At 40.4% G+C, this 15,195-nt stretch overlaps 1 protein-coding gene across 1 annotated transcript in view; it reads right to left on the minus strand.

Annotated features, from left to right (window-relative positions):
- Positions 1-1,394: 1,394 nt before the first annotated feature.
- Positions 1,395-15,195, minus strand: part of RNF182 (ring finger protein 182) — a 202,597-nt gene continuing 188,796 nt past the window's right edge. The window contains exon 2 of the mRNA XM_069730819.1: positions 1,395-6,847. Coding sequence (XP_069586920.1) covers positions 5,878-6,618 — 741 coding nt within the window. The 5' untranslated portion in view covers positions 6,619-6,847 and the 3' untranslated portion in view covers positions 1,395-5,877. The remainder of the gene's footprint in view (positions 6,848-15,195) is intronic.

The raw sequence follows: 15,195 nt of genomic DNA on the forward strand, positions 1-15,195 counted from the left end.
ACTGTCTACTTGTCAGTATAAAGCTGCTTTCACACTAGCGTCGGTACGGGCCCGTCGCAGTGCGTCGGGCCGACGTACCGACGCATGCTGTGAAAGAAATGTCCGACGTGGGCAGTGGAAGCAGTCTTATGACGCTTCCGCTGCCCCATTGTTAGGTCTGGGTAGGATGGGGCGGAGTTTCAGCTGTGCATGGGCGGTCGAAAATGGCGGACTCGACGCACAAACAAACGATACATGTAACTTTTTTTGTGGCGGCGGTCCACCAAAACATGACGCAACCGTCGCACGATGGTTGCGACGTGTGGCAATACGTCGCAATGCGTCGGTAATGTTAGTCTATGGGGAAAAAACGCATCCTGCGGGCAACTTTGCAGGATGTGTTTTTTCTCCTGAACGACGCATTGCAACGTACAGCCAACAACGCTAGTGTGAAAGTAGCCTAAGGCTGCCGTCCACTAGCAGTATTTGGTCAGTATTTTACCTCAGTATGTGTAAGCCAAAACCAGGAGTGGGTGATAAATGCAGAAGTGGTGCATGTGTTTCTATTATACTTTTCCTCTATTTGTTCCACTCCTGGTTTTGGCTTACAAATACTGATGTAAAATACTGACCAAATACTGATAGTGTGACGGCAGCCATACTCTGCAGTCACCAACAAAATGGCTGCTCACTGGGTTCCTGAATATCATCCTCTCTAATCCCTTAGCAAACACCCAGAAGGGGAGGAGAGGAGACATCACACACGTCAGCAGACTCCGCCCATAATTACTGCAGTGCAGTAATGTGAGCTATTTGTACACTAGGTTTTTCTGAAAATTTCAGCAGCTGCTCCCCCTAGTGTTTAAAAGTGGAAATTCCAAAACTTTTCAAATAATTTTTCATATTTTACTAAATTATAAACAAATGATAATATTTTTTAAGAAAATGTAATCATTAATTCTTTACATTTTTACAATTTCTGAAAAAAAAATTTTTTTTGATGGCACCTTCCCTTTAAATGCTTAGGAAGCCTTTGCAGGTGTTTTTTTTTTTATAAATTATTCAAATTTACTGAGATAAAGAGTTTTGGGTTTTCATTGGCTGTAAGCCATAATCATCAACATTAACAGAAATAAACACTTGAAATAAATCACTCTGTTTGTAATGACCATATAATATGAGTTTCACTTTTTGTATTGAAGAACTGAAATAAACTAACTTTTTGATGATATTCTAATTTTGTGAGAAGCACCTGTATGTCCGTCATTAGTCGTTAAGGGGTTAAACATACCTAGGCGCCCCCAATGTACACAAACACACAATAATCAAAAGTATTAAAAAAATACATAAATTAATATTTTATACACATATTCACATTCAGCTTGAAATTGAAGGAAAAGGGTTTTTTTTTTTACATGTGTTTGATTTTATTCTTTACATATCACAAAATAGATAAAAGCAGATAGACCATACTACAACTGACAAGTGGCAGACTGTAAAACATCACGTACAAAACTTTTATTACAGGTGGACCTGTCACATACTGCATATCACGGTTTCAAGGTTAGCTCCAAACAATTCAACACAAGAACAAGTTTGCACTATCTATCACACTAGTGTATACCAGTAAGTACAGTAAACTTTGGATCAAACGTGGTACAGAATGAAATGACATCAATGGCTATGCCCAATTATGTTAAAAGGAGTGAGGAATAAAAGGAGTGAGGAAGCTACCAATCTGGCACATATTTCATCTGCTATTCTATCCACATAACTATATCCAGCATAGATTTTGCACCATAGATGGTATATTTGTTTTAATGGTAGTTGCTCAGTATAACTGGCAGCATTATATGTACATCGCAAATGACAAAGGTACTTGTATGGCGTAAGCAGACATATACAACTGCTGAAAAGAGCCTTTTTACTACTACTTGTAAACCAGCTAGAGAAGTAAATCGTGAATGGCTGGTAAATGGTCAATATTCGACTGTTTTTAAAGGGATTAATTATATTAATGCCTTAACCTTCTAATCTGCAGAGTCCCATTACACACAAGGTCTGCACAGAAACATCCTTGAATGACATGTTTCTGCTGAATGACTTGATGAGAGTATTCTGCATTTGATCACTGTATCATATTAAATATCTAAAATTAAGGAACATAAAAGCCCTGATTCATCAAAGCAATTAAGTCAGGAGTTAGGCATCAATTGCTCTGTAAAGTCGCAAATTTTTGCACATTTGCAGAGTTTCGCAAAAATCTTGAGACTTCAGGGATCTCCCACCAGTTTCGCCCAGTTGTTCTTAAATGGGTGGAGCTGGGACAGGATGAGCTGAGGTGTACCTTACACCAGAAATCTTACTCTAGTATCCACGCCACTTCTAAGACGCTCCTGATTCATTAAAGAGGTGTGGGCTTCTGAATAAATTGGTTGCCTTTGACTAAAGCACTCCTGTTCATCGTGACTGACGTGAAAAGAGTCAGTGTTAATGAATCAGGGCCAAAATATAATGCTTTATGGTTTTACCATTCAAATATATTCTTAGTAATATTGCATACTCTTTACTTCTTGATTACAAGCAGTCTCAGTAAAATGGAGTAAGTGGGCTTCTAATCACGTAGCAATCTTTGAAAACAGTAAGATCAATTAACGCACCACCCCAGCATTTTTTTAATTCTACCATTGAAATGGTGTTACTAATCTAAGGTCACTGCTCCTAGTCCTATACTTACCAGGCAATGTCTTGTTCTGTTATTGGCTTTGTTACGGTCGTTCTCCAGCAGTTTGTGACCTGCCAGTGTTTGCTGGGTGAGCAAGAGGTCACTTCTCAATGAAAGTCTTAGAGACTTTAGAATGAGGCCAGAACTAGGCTCTCAAAGACTTGCATTGCGTGCTTGCCACCATTACCTCTGACTCTGGTCAGTTAGAATTTGCGGCCACAAGATGGCGGATTTGACTGGACTGGCCCCCAGGAACTGCTGAAGACGGCAACTGGTAAGTATACGACTAGGGTCAAGGAACTAATATTAGTGGCACCACTCCAGAGCTCAAATTAATAAAAGGTGTGGAGTTACACTTTAAAGTCATCTTCAAAGCGAAAACAGGAACACAGGACACATGCTAACATTCCTTATACAGAATATCTAATCAAGCCTCATACCTGGTTATTGAACTGTTGGCCTAATTTCCTTGTTCTTTTGTAGTATACAAGAGCTGCAGGCTTATGTTGTGTGGGACTCTCAAGAAGACAGTAGGTGGCGCTGTGTTAGCTGTTATAGTTTATGTATGTGCATGTAGTTCTATTTGAGACTGTATTGTATGACCTCTCTGGTTTGTTTGTGTTTCCTCCTGTGATCTTCCATGTTGATGATGAGGCAGATGATTGCTGTGAGTCCCAAGTGAGACATTTCATTCACCCACAATATCTGAATAATTGTGCTGAAGGTTGAAATCTGATAAACGTTCCAGATTTATTACAGGCATACATGGTTCTTAAGTAAGATGAGTGAATTCATTACTTATGCCTTCATTTAAAACATTGGGTTCTTTTGGATCGTATTTGTACCAAATTCCAATTGTTTAAACCATCAATATAAAATAAATGATGGTGCAGTTGGGTGACACATACACATGTTGATGTTTTAATTATGTGGATTAATTACTATAGTCTCTGTCCTTTCTAAGGTCACTGCACTTCCAGAGACTGATGCTGCAGCTCACTGCACAATATTAATATTTTAAATGGATTGGCATAATTTGCCAATGAATTGAACTCTATATATCGTGGAACATATTACATCTAATCTGCAACATTAATTTTACATCCATTTATAGGACACAATCCATTTTGTATTCATGAATTTTTCCATGATCTTCTTTCAGTGGGCGCCGGATACAATGAGCTCAGTTGCCCGGCAGAACAAGATTTAAATACATACATGGAATTAACAATCGTCAACTACAGCTGCTAAATATATTGAACTTGAATAAAGTATTACATTATAATTATCGTCAAGTAAACAGGAAATTACAACGCCACACCGCCTTCATCGAAAACATCACTTAGTAGTAAACAGCAAGAGAAAATCTCAGCACAGTGCAGGGGTCTGCAGCCTGCTTGTTTAGGGTCTCCATTTGTGGCACATATAGGTTGTGCAGGAATAGAAGCCAAATTCAGAAACAGCACTACGCAGTTCATTTACATTCTAGTTATTGAGCTTAGCTGCAATACCAGGCACAACCCATATACAAGAGTGGTACTGTTTCTGGAGAGAAAAATAAAACAATTTTTCTAATTATGGGCATCTCTTTTCAGAATTTTCTGTATCCAACATTGGTTTATTGGCCAGACTTTTAAAAATTAAGTATTTAAAGAGCATGTCTCATCAGAAAATGGACTATTTTTAAATCAGGTTTTTGTGTTCTGTGTAATTTTTGTTGTTCTCATTTTTGGCAATGTTGTTATTTTCCATTCAGTCTGTATTAAAAATAAAAAATGAAAAATCTTGCTATTTTCACTCTCGCTAATGGAGCTTGAAGCATATATTGTGCATGTGCAAAGATCATTGTATAAGACTGGTAGTAGGGTTAATTACCTACTGTGATTGGTGGATCTGCAGTTTTCAGAAATTATAGAAATGTTACCTGTAATTCTTATCTGGACTCTGATGATATGGAAACTGCTGGAAACTCTTCCTGAAATGATAGGTAGGAAGTATAAGTCTAAAAAAGCTGCAGTGGTGACAGTTCGAGTTACTGAATGCACAATTGTTATATTCCAGTTTTATTACTTTGCTCAATTGATTTTACTCTGTGAAAACTGAATAAAACTTAAATTTGTCATTAAAAAGTCACGTGAAAATTGTAAGAAAATTGTAAGACTGCTAATTTATGTTTTTTAATTTTTTTTAATACGAATCGGAGTATGAAAAAAATAAACATTGCCTTTTATTTAATTACATTTGTTACAAAAATCTGATTTAAAATTCGGTTATATTCTGATGATACATTTCCTTAAAAAATGTACGTTGCCTAGTTATTATCATATTAATTAGTGAGGAGGGATTTTTTATTAACTGTCATACATAGCCCATGATTTGGATAGCAAATTAAATTTGCATTTTTGTCAGATGGCGGGCTGCAGATCCCGATGGCGAACTTTTAGTAAAATTAAAATTACATTCTAACATCACTGCATTCTATATCAATATACAATCATCACTGCTCATAGCGTTTTATTCCCAAGGTTTTTAAGGCCAAGATCCACTCGGCTCTATTAAATTAGAGCAATTATTATTACCACATTTCCTAAGATGGGAATAGACATTATTTTCCCTGAGTTATCAAGTAAACATCATGTGTCTAGAGTATTGCTGTATTATCCACAGATACCCTGCTGTGACTGCTAACATTTTCTGATAATGCTGAATAAAAAATAAACAGAAATAAAGCTAGAATTATTGTTTTACCATGAAATAAGAGCACTCACTGAGAATATCTCAGTAAACATTACCAAAAACAACAGCTTGTTACAGGAGTTTGATAAAAACTCAACTAATTTACAATAGGAATACAAAATGCAATTCAAGTCATAAACAGCAATAAGCAATGTAGTATAATAAAAGAAGTTTGTTTCACAACCAACATATTTTAGTATAAGACATACAGTAATTATACAGTAAGTGGCAGTTTCCTTCTGCCTTACAGGAATGACCCTTTCCTAGAATTTTACTTAGGCTGAAGAAGAACCCAAGTGTCATTGTTCTCGGTAGTTACTGTGCTTGCTCAAGAGCTGAAGTAATAAGATTTTATTCCCCAAAATGTGCAGAATGTATGTGTGTTGCAATAATTTGGAATATTATTTCATTGGGGTATGTTTCTCATGATGTGTTAGTTATGAGGTGGACATACAATCCAAGAATTCATGACAGACACACTGACAAAAGCCGTATACCATTAGTATAACAAGACTGGAAGGGACAAGGCTGACAAAGACTACTCCGAGAGTTACCTTTTTTGACACCAGCAGATAAATCCCTAAAGGCAAGGAACTAAAGTAAAGTAGACCTAGCAACCAAACAAAGACACGCACAGAGATTTGGCAGATTAAAGATGTACAGTTCCACACAGTCCAATTTTGAGGCATTGTAACTGGGTCATATGTAGTAGGCCTGTAGAACTCTACCACCGGAGTTGCATTGAGAGATGGCGAATTTTCTCTTTGGACTTCCATGATAGTGATTACCAGACAGTTGGTAGAACTGTGAGAAGGTGTCACCAGAGTTGAAAGACGCTTTGGGGTGAGAAGCAACTCTGTTGGATTGTCTCCAGTGCACTTTCCTCTCCCACCACACGCCAGGTTAAGTAAGATGTTGTTGTCATCTGGGAGGCTACTGACTTCATCCTCAGGCAACCGTGTCTCAAACCTACAAAATGGGCATACTATGACACACTGTGGAGACTCCACACAGTCCACAAGTTTATAAAGGCATTTGGCACATACTCTGTGACAACAGCCCAAAACTTTTGGCTTTCTTTGTCTTAAATTGTAACGGTTATAACATATCTTGCACTCCAACTCATCTGAGTTCAGGTTTGGAGACTCTGAAGTATCTTCACTTAGTTGTCCAGTCATTGTGTCTTAGAATGAGTCTTTCAATAAGTAGCACAACATTAACAAAACCCATACGATGATTGTCCAAGCTTAGTGTCTACGAGAAGCCAAAGACTGCACCCATAGTATAAAGAGACATAGCCAAACACTAGACGCAGGAGAGATGGATCCTTCATCACTTAGCAGTGCCTCACTCGTTGAAATTTTCTTCATTCTGTCCCATCTTTAGCTGCAGCCACATTGCTGGAATCTGCAATACAGGATTTTACATTGTTAGATTTGAGTCTAAAGCCAGGAAACTGAGCTGGATGGAAATTCTGGGCCTTTCTAGGCAGCACAATAACAGTATCACTATTGTGTTTCCTATTCAAAAAGGACTGAATGCCATGTGTACCTCTGCCAGATAGTTCTGCAATACATGGAAAACAAACAGAATGAATCATTTTAAGAATTCAACTGACCCACAAAAATTTAGATTTTAATAGTAAAATTAAATTAGCAATATGACTGGTATACAAGATGAACAAGATGGTCATTAATAATCCCAATTTTTTTTAATGCAAATAGTCCTTCTGAGTATTACTTGAATTACAATGTTTCTTCACCTAAGAAGTACAGAATGGATACATAGCTACTATGAAATGGTTTATAGAACAATCCTATAATATAGTCATGTATCACTGAAAATTAACTATCTCAACACTTGAGATGTACAAAACTACTAATCTCTGCCCAGACCCTACAAATCTCCACCTGCAGGTTTCCCCCTCAAATGAAGTTAATGATGCTTTTATCTACAGAATATAATAAAAAAAACAAGACTGTCTGCTATAAGGAATAAGGTTTCAATGAAAATTTTTAATCCTGATACTCCAGGGTCAATTTTTGAGTATAAGATCCACAAGAAGATCCAGATATTTCACTGGTAATACAGTATTACTGATTTGCATGTGTAAAAAAAAAAAAATCAACAGTTCTCATAATGAACCGTCTTGATAAAATGTTATGGTACTATTATGGCCATTATGAAATGGTAATACTATAATTATGTGTTCACTGTTTGGAGATGAATATAGGAGAATGTACAGCCAACTATTTGTAAATATACATTAGATGGTTAGAATATTCGTTTAAAACTTAGCTTGAGTAACTTAACTTTTTTAAATTAAATTTGGCATCAACTTTTGCAAAGTTATGAATCATTGTAATATATGTCAATAGCTTGTTTTGCTTCCTTTCCCTAAAACACCATAATGAAAGTGCTGTTTTAACTGCCCAATCCATGCTCTTTTACAAGTTGCTTTGACCTGCAGCATTAGCAAAAATCTGTACTCAGGCACTAATTCCAAACACTCGCTCTATGTAAGCATGGGGAAGGTGAACAGAGAGGCTCATACAAGGAGAGTTAGTAAATAGTGTTTTACTAAAGGTACCTTCACACATAACGATATTGTTAACGATATCGTTGCTATTTGTGAAGTAGCAACGATATCGTTAATAAAATTGCTATGTGTGACAGCGACCAACGATCAGGCCCCTGCTGGGAGATCGTTGGTCGCTGAAGAAAGTCCAGAACTTTATTTCGTCGCTGGATCTCCCGTGGACATCGCTGGATCGGCGTGTGTGACACCGATCCAGCGATGTCTTCACTGGTAACCAGGGTAAACATCTGGTAACTAAGCGCAGGGCCGCGCTTAGTAACCCGATGTTTACCCTGGTTACCATCCTAAAAGTAAAAAAAAACAAACAGTACATACTTACCTAACGCTGTCTGTCCTTCAGCGCTGTGCTCTGCACTCCTCCTTTACTGGCTGTGAGCGTCGGTCAGCCGGAAAGCAGAGCGGTGACGTCACCGCTCTGCTTTCCGGCCGCTGTGCTCACACAGCCAGTACAGGAGGAGTGCAGAGCACAGCGCTGGAGGACAGACAGCGTTAGGTAAGTATGTACTGTTTGTTTTTTTTTACTTTTAGGAAGGTAACCAGGGTAAACATCGGGTTACTAAGCGCGGCCCTGCGCTTAGTTACCCGATGTTTACCCTGGTTACCGGCATCGTTGGTTGCTGGAGAGCGGTCTGTGTGACAGCTCTCCAGCGACCAAACAGCGACGCTGCAGCGATCCGGATCGTTGTCGGTATCGCTGCAGCGTCGCTTAATGTGAAGGGGCCTTAAGATTGTAAATACAGCAGTGTTTTAATGCTAGTGCTTCTTGCTAGAGCTGCAGGTCAAAGCAGCATGTAACAAAGCATGAACTAGGCAATTAAAATAGCATTTTCAGCATGGTGTTTGTGAGAGAAAGAAGCAAAATAAGTTAATGGAGTATTTTATAAAAATTCACAACTTTGCGAAGTCTGATCAATAATTAATTGTAAATTTGGATACTCTTTTATAAAGTATGTACAGTGTTATGGGCATATGTCACCAGTAAAGGGTAGCATCACATCCTCTGAGCAGTTAAGGAGATGTATATTTACTGCATAAGGCCATGTGGCACTATGGGCCAGATTCAGCATTGCATTTCCACCATGTTTTTTGTGTGAATACCTTTCAATTAGCAACTTTGTGACAAATTCATCAAACGATTTGTGCCTTTTTTTCAATTTGCCCTTTGTTCTTCTTAAGATTTTTATGTCAGTCTGTTTTAGACGGAATCATGAAAGGCAATTTATAAAAAAAAGTCATTACAATTTGTCAAAATTCTACTACTGTCCTCTCAGGAGTGATTTTATGAATGCCAGTTAAAAAGTAAATTTTTTTAGACATTTTGCAAGCCATGTGTCTTTTTATGCTAAAAAAAATCACAAAAATGGATAATGGCAGAAAAAAAAGACAATTTTGGGGCTTTGCACATAATAAAATGAATATCATGCGCCATTTGATGAAATTGCTGCAAAAAACATACCGTAAGCAAAAAATACAAGTGGGCATCTTAATAAGTAGCTGGTCAAATTATAAGTATTAAGTAATTAAGTATTCACATATGCAGCCATCAAAATAAGTAATAGGAAATGGTTATCAACATACAAAATTATTTGTATCACTGTGGATTTCATGCAGTGTATGCCAACATTGAAAATAGCAGTTCTATCTGGGAAAAAAAACTACGGTATTTGGTTTACTACAACAAGATAAATGTTATTATAACCTGAACCAATGGAACAAATAAATTTCTTATTTTTCAACTCCAATTAGCCAATTTGCATATAGTCTAGTCACTGTCATCATTATCTGTCAGCCGGTGACACAAGCATCTACGAAATGAAAATATTAAACATTTTATTGTCAAACTAATTTCTCAGAACCTGAGAACTATTAAAGCATAAAAATGTGGAAAGCGAGCTATTGTGTGAGAAGTTTATACTTATTAATTTCCTAAATACACAGTGTAGCTTGCTGATGGGCAAGATACTGGACAGGGTATACCGTATATCTGTCACAGAAAGTTAAGCTGGGTGAGACATTAAAACTGGGTAGTACTGGTTGGTGCAGCAGCTTAGGTGCTAAGCCATTTTATTTATGATAGTTCCGGGCCGGGTTTTATTGGAGTGATAAGGAGGATTTAGTGTTGGGACTCATCACTTCCACTCTCGCTTCAGTATCAGTTTTGCTGGAGGCTTTGCTAGCTCAACTGAGAGAGGTCGCCTTATTACAGACACAGAAAAAGCTCAAGGAAAAGCTTCAGTGTGGCATAGCCTCTGGATGGATATGATGGGTTTCTGAGGAGGATAAGCACAGCTGTTAAATGTGCAAGCTTCTAAGTGGCTGGAAGGCCAAGCTCACATACATCCCTGGTAGCATGATTTAGAGATATGTTATATTAGTTAGCGCCTTGATGGGCAAGTTTTTGTTGTATTGGTTTCTTTACTGTTTGCTACCTGTTGGCTGAAAATAATGCCCCATATTTTCCTTATATGGACTGTGTCTGTCTATGTCACTGCTATGATGCCCTACAACACCCTAGCGCATTAAAATGTGGCGGAGAATGCGGGCACCAACGGTTGTTAAGGGCAACGGCATGACAAGTAAGGCTTCACTGGACAGTGAGGGTTGCAGTCTGCTTGCTGTGAATCGGCGGGTTCACAAAGACTCCTGGAAGTGGGAGAAGGATTTGAGGGGAGTCAGCGGGTTACCAAGGGTTCATCAGCCCTTGGGAAGTGTCCTGGGTGCAGTTGCTGAATATGATGCAGTAACAAGTCTGCACTTTGGAGGAAATGGTCAAAACTCTGGTCCAGGCCCAAGAGGGAGCCTTGGAGCAATAGCGCCAGGCCCAGGACCCGCCTAATGCTGGAACAGATGTCATTGCTGAAAGAGGTAGTTGTGGCACGTGCAGAGACAAGGCCAGCTGGGGGTCCCATGTCGTGAGGTTACAGGGAGGTGGTAAAATGCTCCCTGCAAGAATGACTCCAGATGATGACATGGAGCGTGTGGTCTTCAACCTTCTTTCCCGGGGCCTTCCCAGTAATCTGTATTGTTGTGTCGGCCATGATGACCTCGGAGTGCAGCTCGAGAGGAGTTGTTAGAGAGATTAACCACTACAGAGGAAAATCTCATGGATGCTTTTCCCAACCTGTAACCCACAGAGAAATGCTGGCTCACGGTCAGAAATGTCCCAAGGGGGTGGAAGGGACTGCCAGGAAAAGTTGTGCCCCAGGTGGGTACTCTATGTTTAAAAAAACACAGGCTGGTTTTTTATTGGAGGTGTTGTGAGTTCCATAATGCTATTGCTCAGTGTCTATTGCACCCAAAGCCTGTCGAATGTGGCACCAGTCTCTATTTGCAACTCCCTCCTGTGTGGCCACGCCTGGATGAGAGACTGAGTCAAAAGAGTGTAAAGTCAAGCTGAATGGTTGTCCTGTCACCACTTAACTAGACTCCGGTAGTCTCATGATACTAGTCCATGACAGCATTATACTCGGAGGTCATATACCCAACAGGTTCATAAGTGTGGTAAGGTACAGGCACTGAGGGTAGTCTCAGTACTGGTCCAGGAGAAGGTCTTTGCTGAAGAAGGCAAAATTCTCTCTAATTCTCCAGTGATATTTGAGGTAAATGAAAAAAAGGGTTTAAGGGTTTAAGTTCGGGATGGCTCAATTGAAGGATGATACGCTTAGATATGCAAGGAAGAATTTAATCATAGTTAATGTAGTTTCCCAATATCCAGGAGCTGACCAATGGTTCCCCACTTTGCTATGAATAATGAGCTATTATATAGAGTGATCAAGAAAGATCTGGAAATCATTGGGCAATTGCTGGTTGCTAAGGCTTTTCAGCGCAGGCTGCTTAATATGGCTCATAGTCATGTTCTAGAGGGACATTTGGGGACCAAGAAAATCCAGGAGAGGACTCTTCTTCTAGATGGGGATCTAGAAGAAGATTGAGGGTTAATGGAAGTCCTGCCTCGAATGCCAAATAACTGCGCCCATGACCCATTTTCAGAGCCCACTAGTACCTGTCACACCGCTCTGCCATACTTACCTCGCCTTGGCATCTCGGCATGTCTCTAGACAGGGAGCGCGCACCTCGGTGTCCTCACTTCCAGTATCGCGGCCAGCTCCGGGATCACGTAACATGCCCATGCACACCACGCAGCTCCCTCCCCATACCTCTCCCTAGTAGTCTGCTTGGTCCTTCCTGGCCAACCTGTTTGGATCCTGTACCCTGCCTTGCTCCGGTCTCTTCCTCTCTCCCCAGGACATCTAACCCTGTTCTGCCTCTTGTGTCTCCTACGGGCCATCTCTTGGTACCAGCCGTCGCAGTGATAGTCTCCCCTGGGCCTGCCCCTGATGCTCCCTGTATAGGGAGTGGTCTTCATTAGGTTAGCACACCCGGGGGAGACTCGTCACCATGACCCAGTGGGTTCACTGTTATGAACTGGTGATTCAGAACCACAATGGACCTAGTGGTTAAGAGCACACAAGGTGACCTGATAGTTACTAATAACATAGGACGAGCTCTGAGACGTGGGAACTCTGCTGACCGCAATCCCTAATCCTATCATACCACACTAGAGGTAGCCGTGGAGCGCTCCTGACCAGACCTAGGCGCCTCGGGCACAGCCTGAGAAACTAGCTAGCCCTGAAGATAGAAAGATAAGCCTACCTTGCCTCAGAGAAATTCCCCAAAGGAAAAGGCAGCCCCCCACATATAATGACTGTGAGTAAAGATGAAAATACAAACACAGAGATGAAATAGATTTTAGCAAAGTGAGGCCCGACTTACTGAATAGACCGAGGATAGGAAAGATAGCTTTGCAGTCAGCACAAAAACCTACAAACAACCACGCAGAGGGTGCAAAAAGACCCTCCGCACCGACTAACGGTACGGAGGTGCTCCCTCTGCGTCTCAGAGCTTCCAGCAAGCAAGAAAAACCAATATAGCAAGCTGGACAGAAAAAATAGCAAACAAAAGTAACACCAGCAAAACTTAGCTTATGCAGGGTAGACAGACCACATGAACGATCCAGGAGAGAACAAGACCAACACTGGAACATTGGCTGGAGGCCAGGAACAAAGAACTAGGTGGAGTTAAATAGAGCAGCACCTAACGACTTAATATCGTCACCTGAGGAAGGAAACTCAGAAGCCGCAGCCCCACTCACATCCACCAGAGGAAGCTCATAGACAGAACCAGCCGAAGTACCACTCATGACCACAGGAGGGAGCTTGATCACAGAATTCACAACAGTTCACCCTTGGAGTTTTGCAAGTTGTCACAGTACCTCTCTTCATCATTAAAATACCCTTTGAGAGAATTGGGATGGATTTGGTGGGGCCAATTGTAAAATCAGCTTGGGACCACCAGTATATTTTTGTCGTAGTAGAATATACATGCAATCCTGAAGTGGTTTCTCTTACCGCATACCACATCTAAAAGTATCGCCCGTGAGTTATTTTTTATTTTCTTGGATGGGGATTTCCAAGGAAATCCTTACTGATCAAAGCACACCCTTCATGTCAAAGGTAATGAAGGAGGTATGCCAAATGCTGAACATAGCGCACATATGTAGTTTGGTATATCATCCTCAAATGGATGGAATAGTTGAGAGGTTCAATAAAACGCTGAAGCATGTGTTAAAAAAGTAGAGGAAAAAGATGTAGGAGATTGGGGTTATCTTTTACCATATTTAATGTTCTCCGTGAGAGAAATACCCCAGGCCTCTCAGCTGTACACATAAGATTAACCCCTTAACGACATTGGACGTATCAGTACATCCTATTTTGCAGTGCTGCTTGGCTTACATTTATCATGTGCTCTACGCTGAGCGCTTACACTGGGTTTTCATGTAAATCTCTGAAATACATTTTTTAGATGGCACCCTCGGCAGAATATTCCCTATAATGAGGCAAATGGAGACTCTGTGGATACCGTCTGGCCTACGATCTGGTGGTGTTTGCCTTTTTAAGTGTGCATAAAGCACGGTTGACCACAGTTTTGTTCACTTCTGACAAGAAGGACACCACTGAACATTGGCCAGATGGAGTCCATAATAACTCTGCTGCATCATTTTAGTGAATGGATCTATCAGGGGCTTCATCTGAATCATGTCAAGTACTCAGTGTAGCGCAAAGGATAAACGTGATCCAATATGTTATGTTAAATATTCCCAGTAAAAGCCACAAATAAATCCACAAAAAAGCAAGTCCTCACTCAGGTCAGTCATCTGTCAATGGAAATATAGGGGGCTTTCATGTTATTGGTAGCACAACAGTTCTGGAAAAGCACTGTAGCATTTCTCCTCTCAAAAGAAATCCAGTGAATTCTGTGCTCCCAAATCCAAATGCCCCTCTTCCTTCTGAGGCCCAGTATGCCTAAATATTCAGCATCCACATATTTGGCATTTCTGTAGCGATGAGAGCACGAGCTGGGCATAATATACTGGTCACTACAACGTACTGGGCACCACAATGTACAGGCACTACAAGGGCAGATTTGCAATTTTCACTAGGCAATATCTAGTGCAGCTTGTTTCTGGAAAACACATGTGTTGTTAAAATCTTCAGTACATCTGTAGATAAATTCCCATAGGGATGTAATTTCCAAAATGAGGTCACTTGAGGGGGGTGTGACAGAGTCAGTGGTGAAGTGATAGAGGGGAGATATGTGTCACTGCGCATGATGGCATCAGTGATGTAAAACCAGATTAGTTTCCTCCATGAAAGGATGAAATGAGAGTTATGTTATGGGCTGGTTTTTGTGGACATCCATAGAGCAGGTGGGAGGGGGTCCACCGTATCTCAACATACAGAGTCCTGAAAGGACCAGTGTGATGTCAACATCATGTGATCAGTCACATGATGGAGGAGTCACAAGGTATGGGCTTAAATCGCTGAAGGCCAGAGCTTTCGGTGTTCAGAATGTGCCTGAAGAGGGAGCACTCCAGGAAAAGTGTTGATTGGACTTGTAAATCTGAACAGTGTGTGGTTTGCCAGCCGTGAGTGGGAGGAACCCCGCTCACAGTAGGGCTGTGTGTGTTCTGCCACAATTTTGTTTTGTTTTCCTGTTTTGCCCAGAGGGCTGTATTTTCTTTACTACATCTTGGTTTATGTTGCCTACACTAAATTAAAGGAAGTTCTTAAAGCTGCAGTGTACCCGTGTCTACCTC

The sequence above is a fragment of the Ranitomeya imitator genome, chromosome 6, assembly GCF_032444005.1.
Source record: "Ranitomeya imitator isolate aRanImi1 chromosome 6, aRanImi1.pri, whole genome shotgun sequence".
Classification (NCBI taxonomy): Eukaryota; Metazoa; Chordata; class Amphibia; order Anura; family Dendrobatidae; genus Ranitomeya; species Ranitomeya imitator.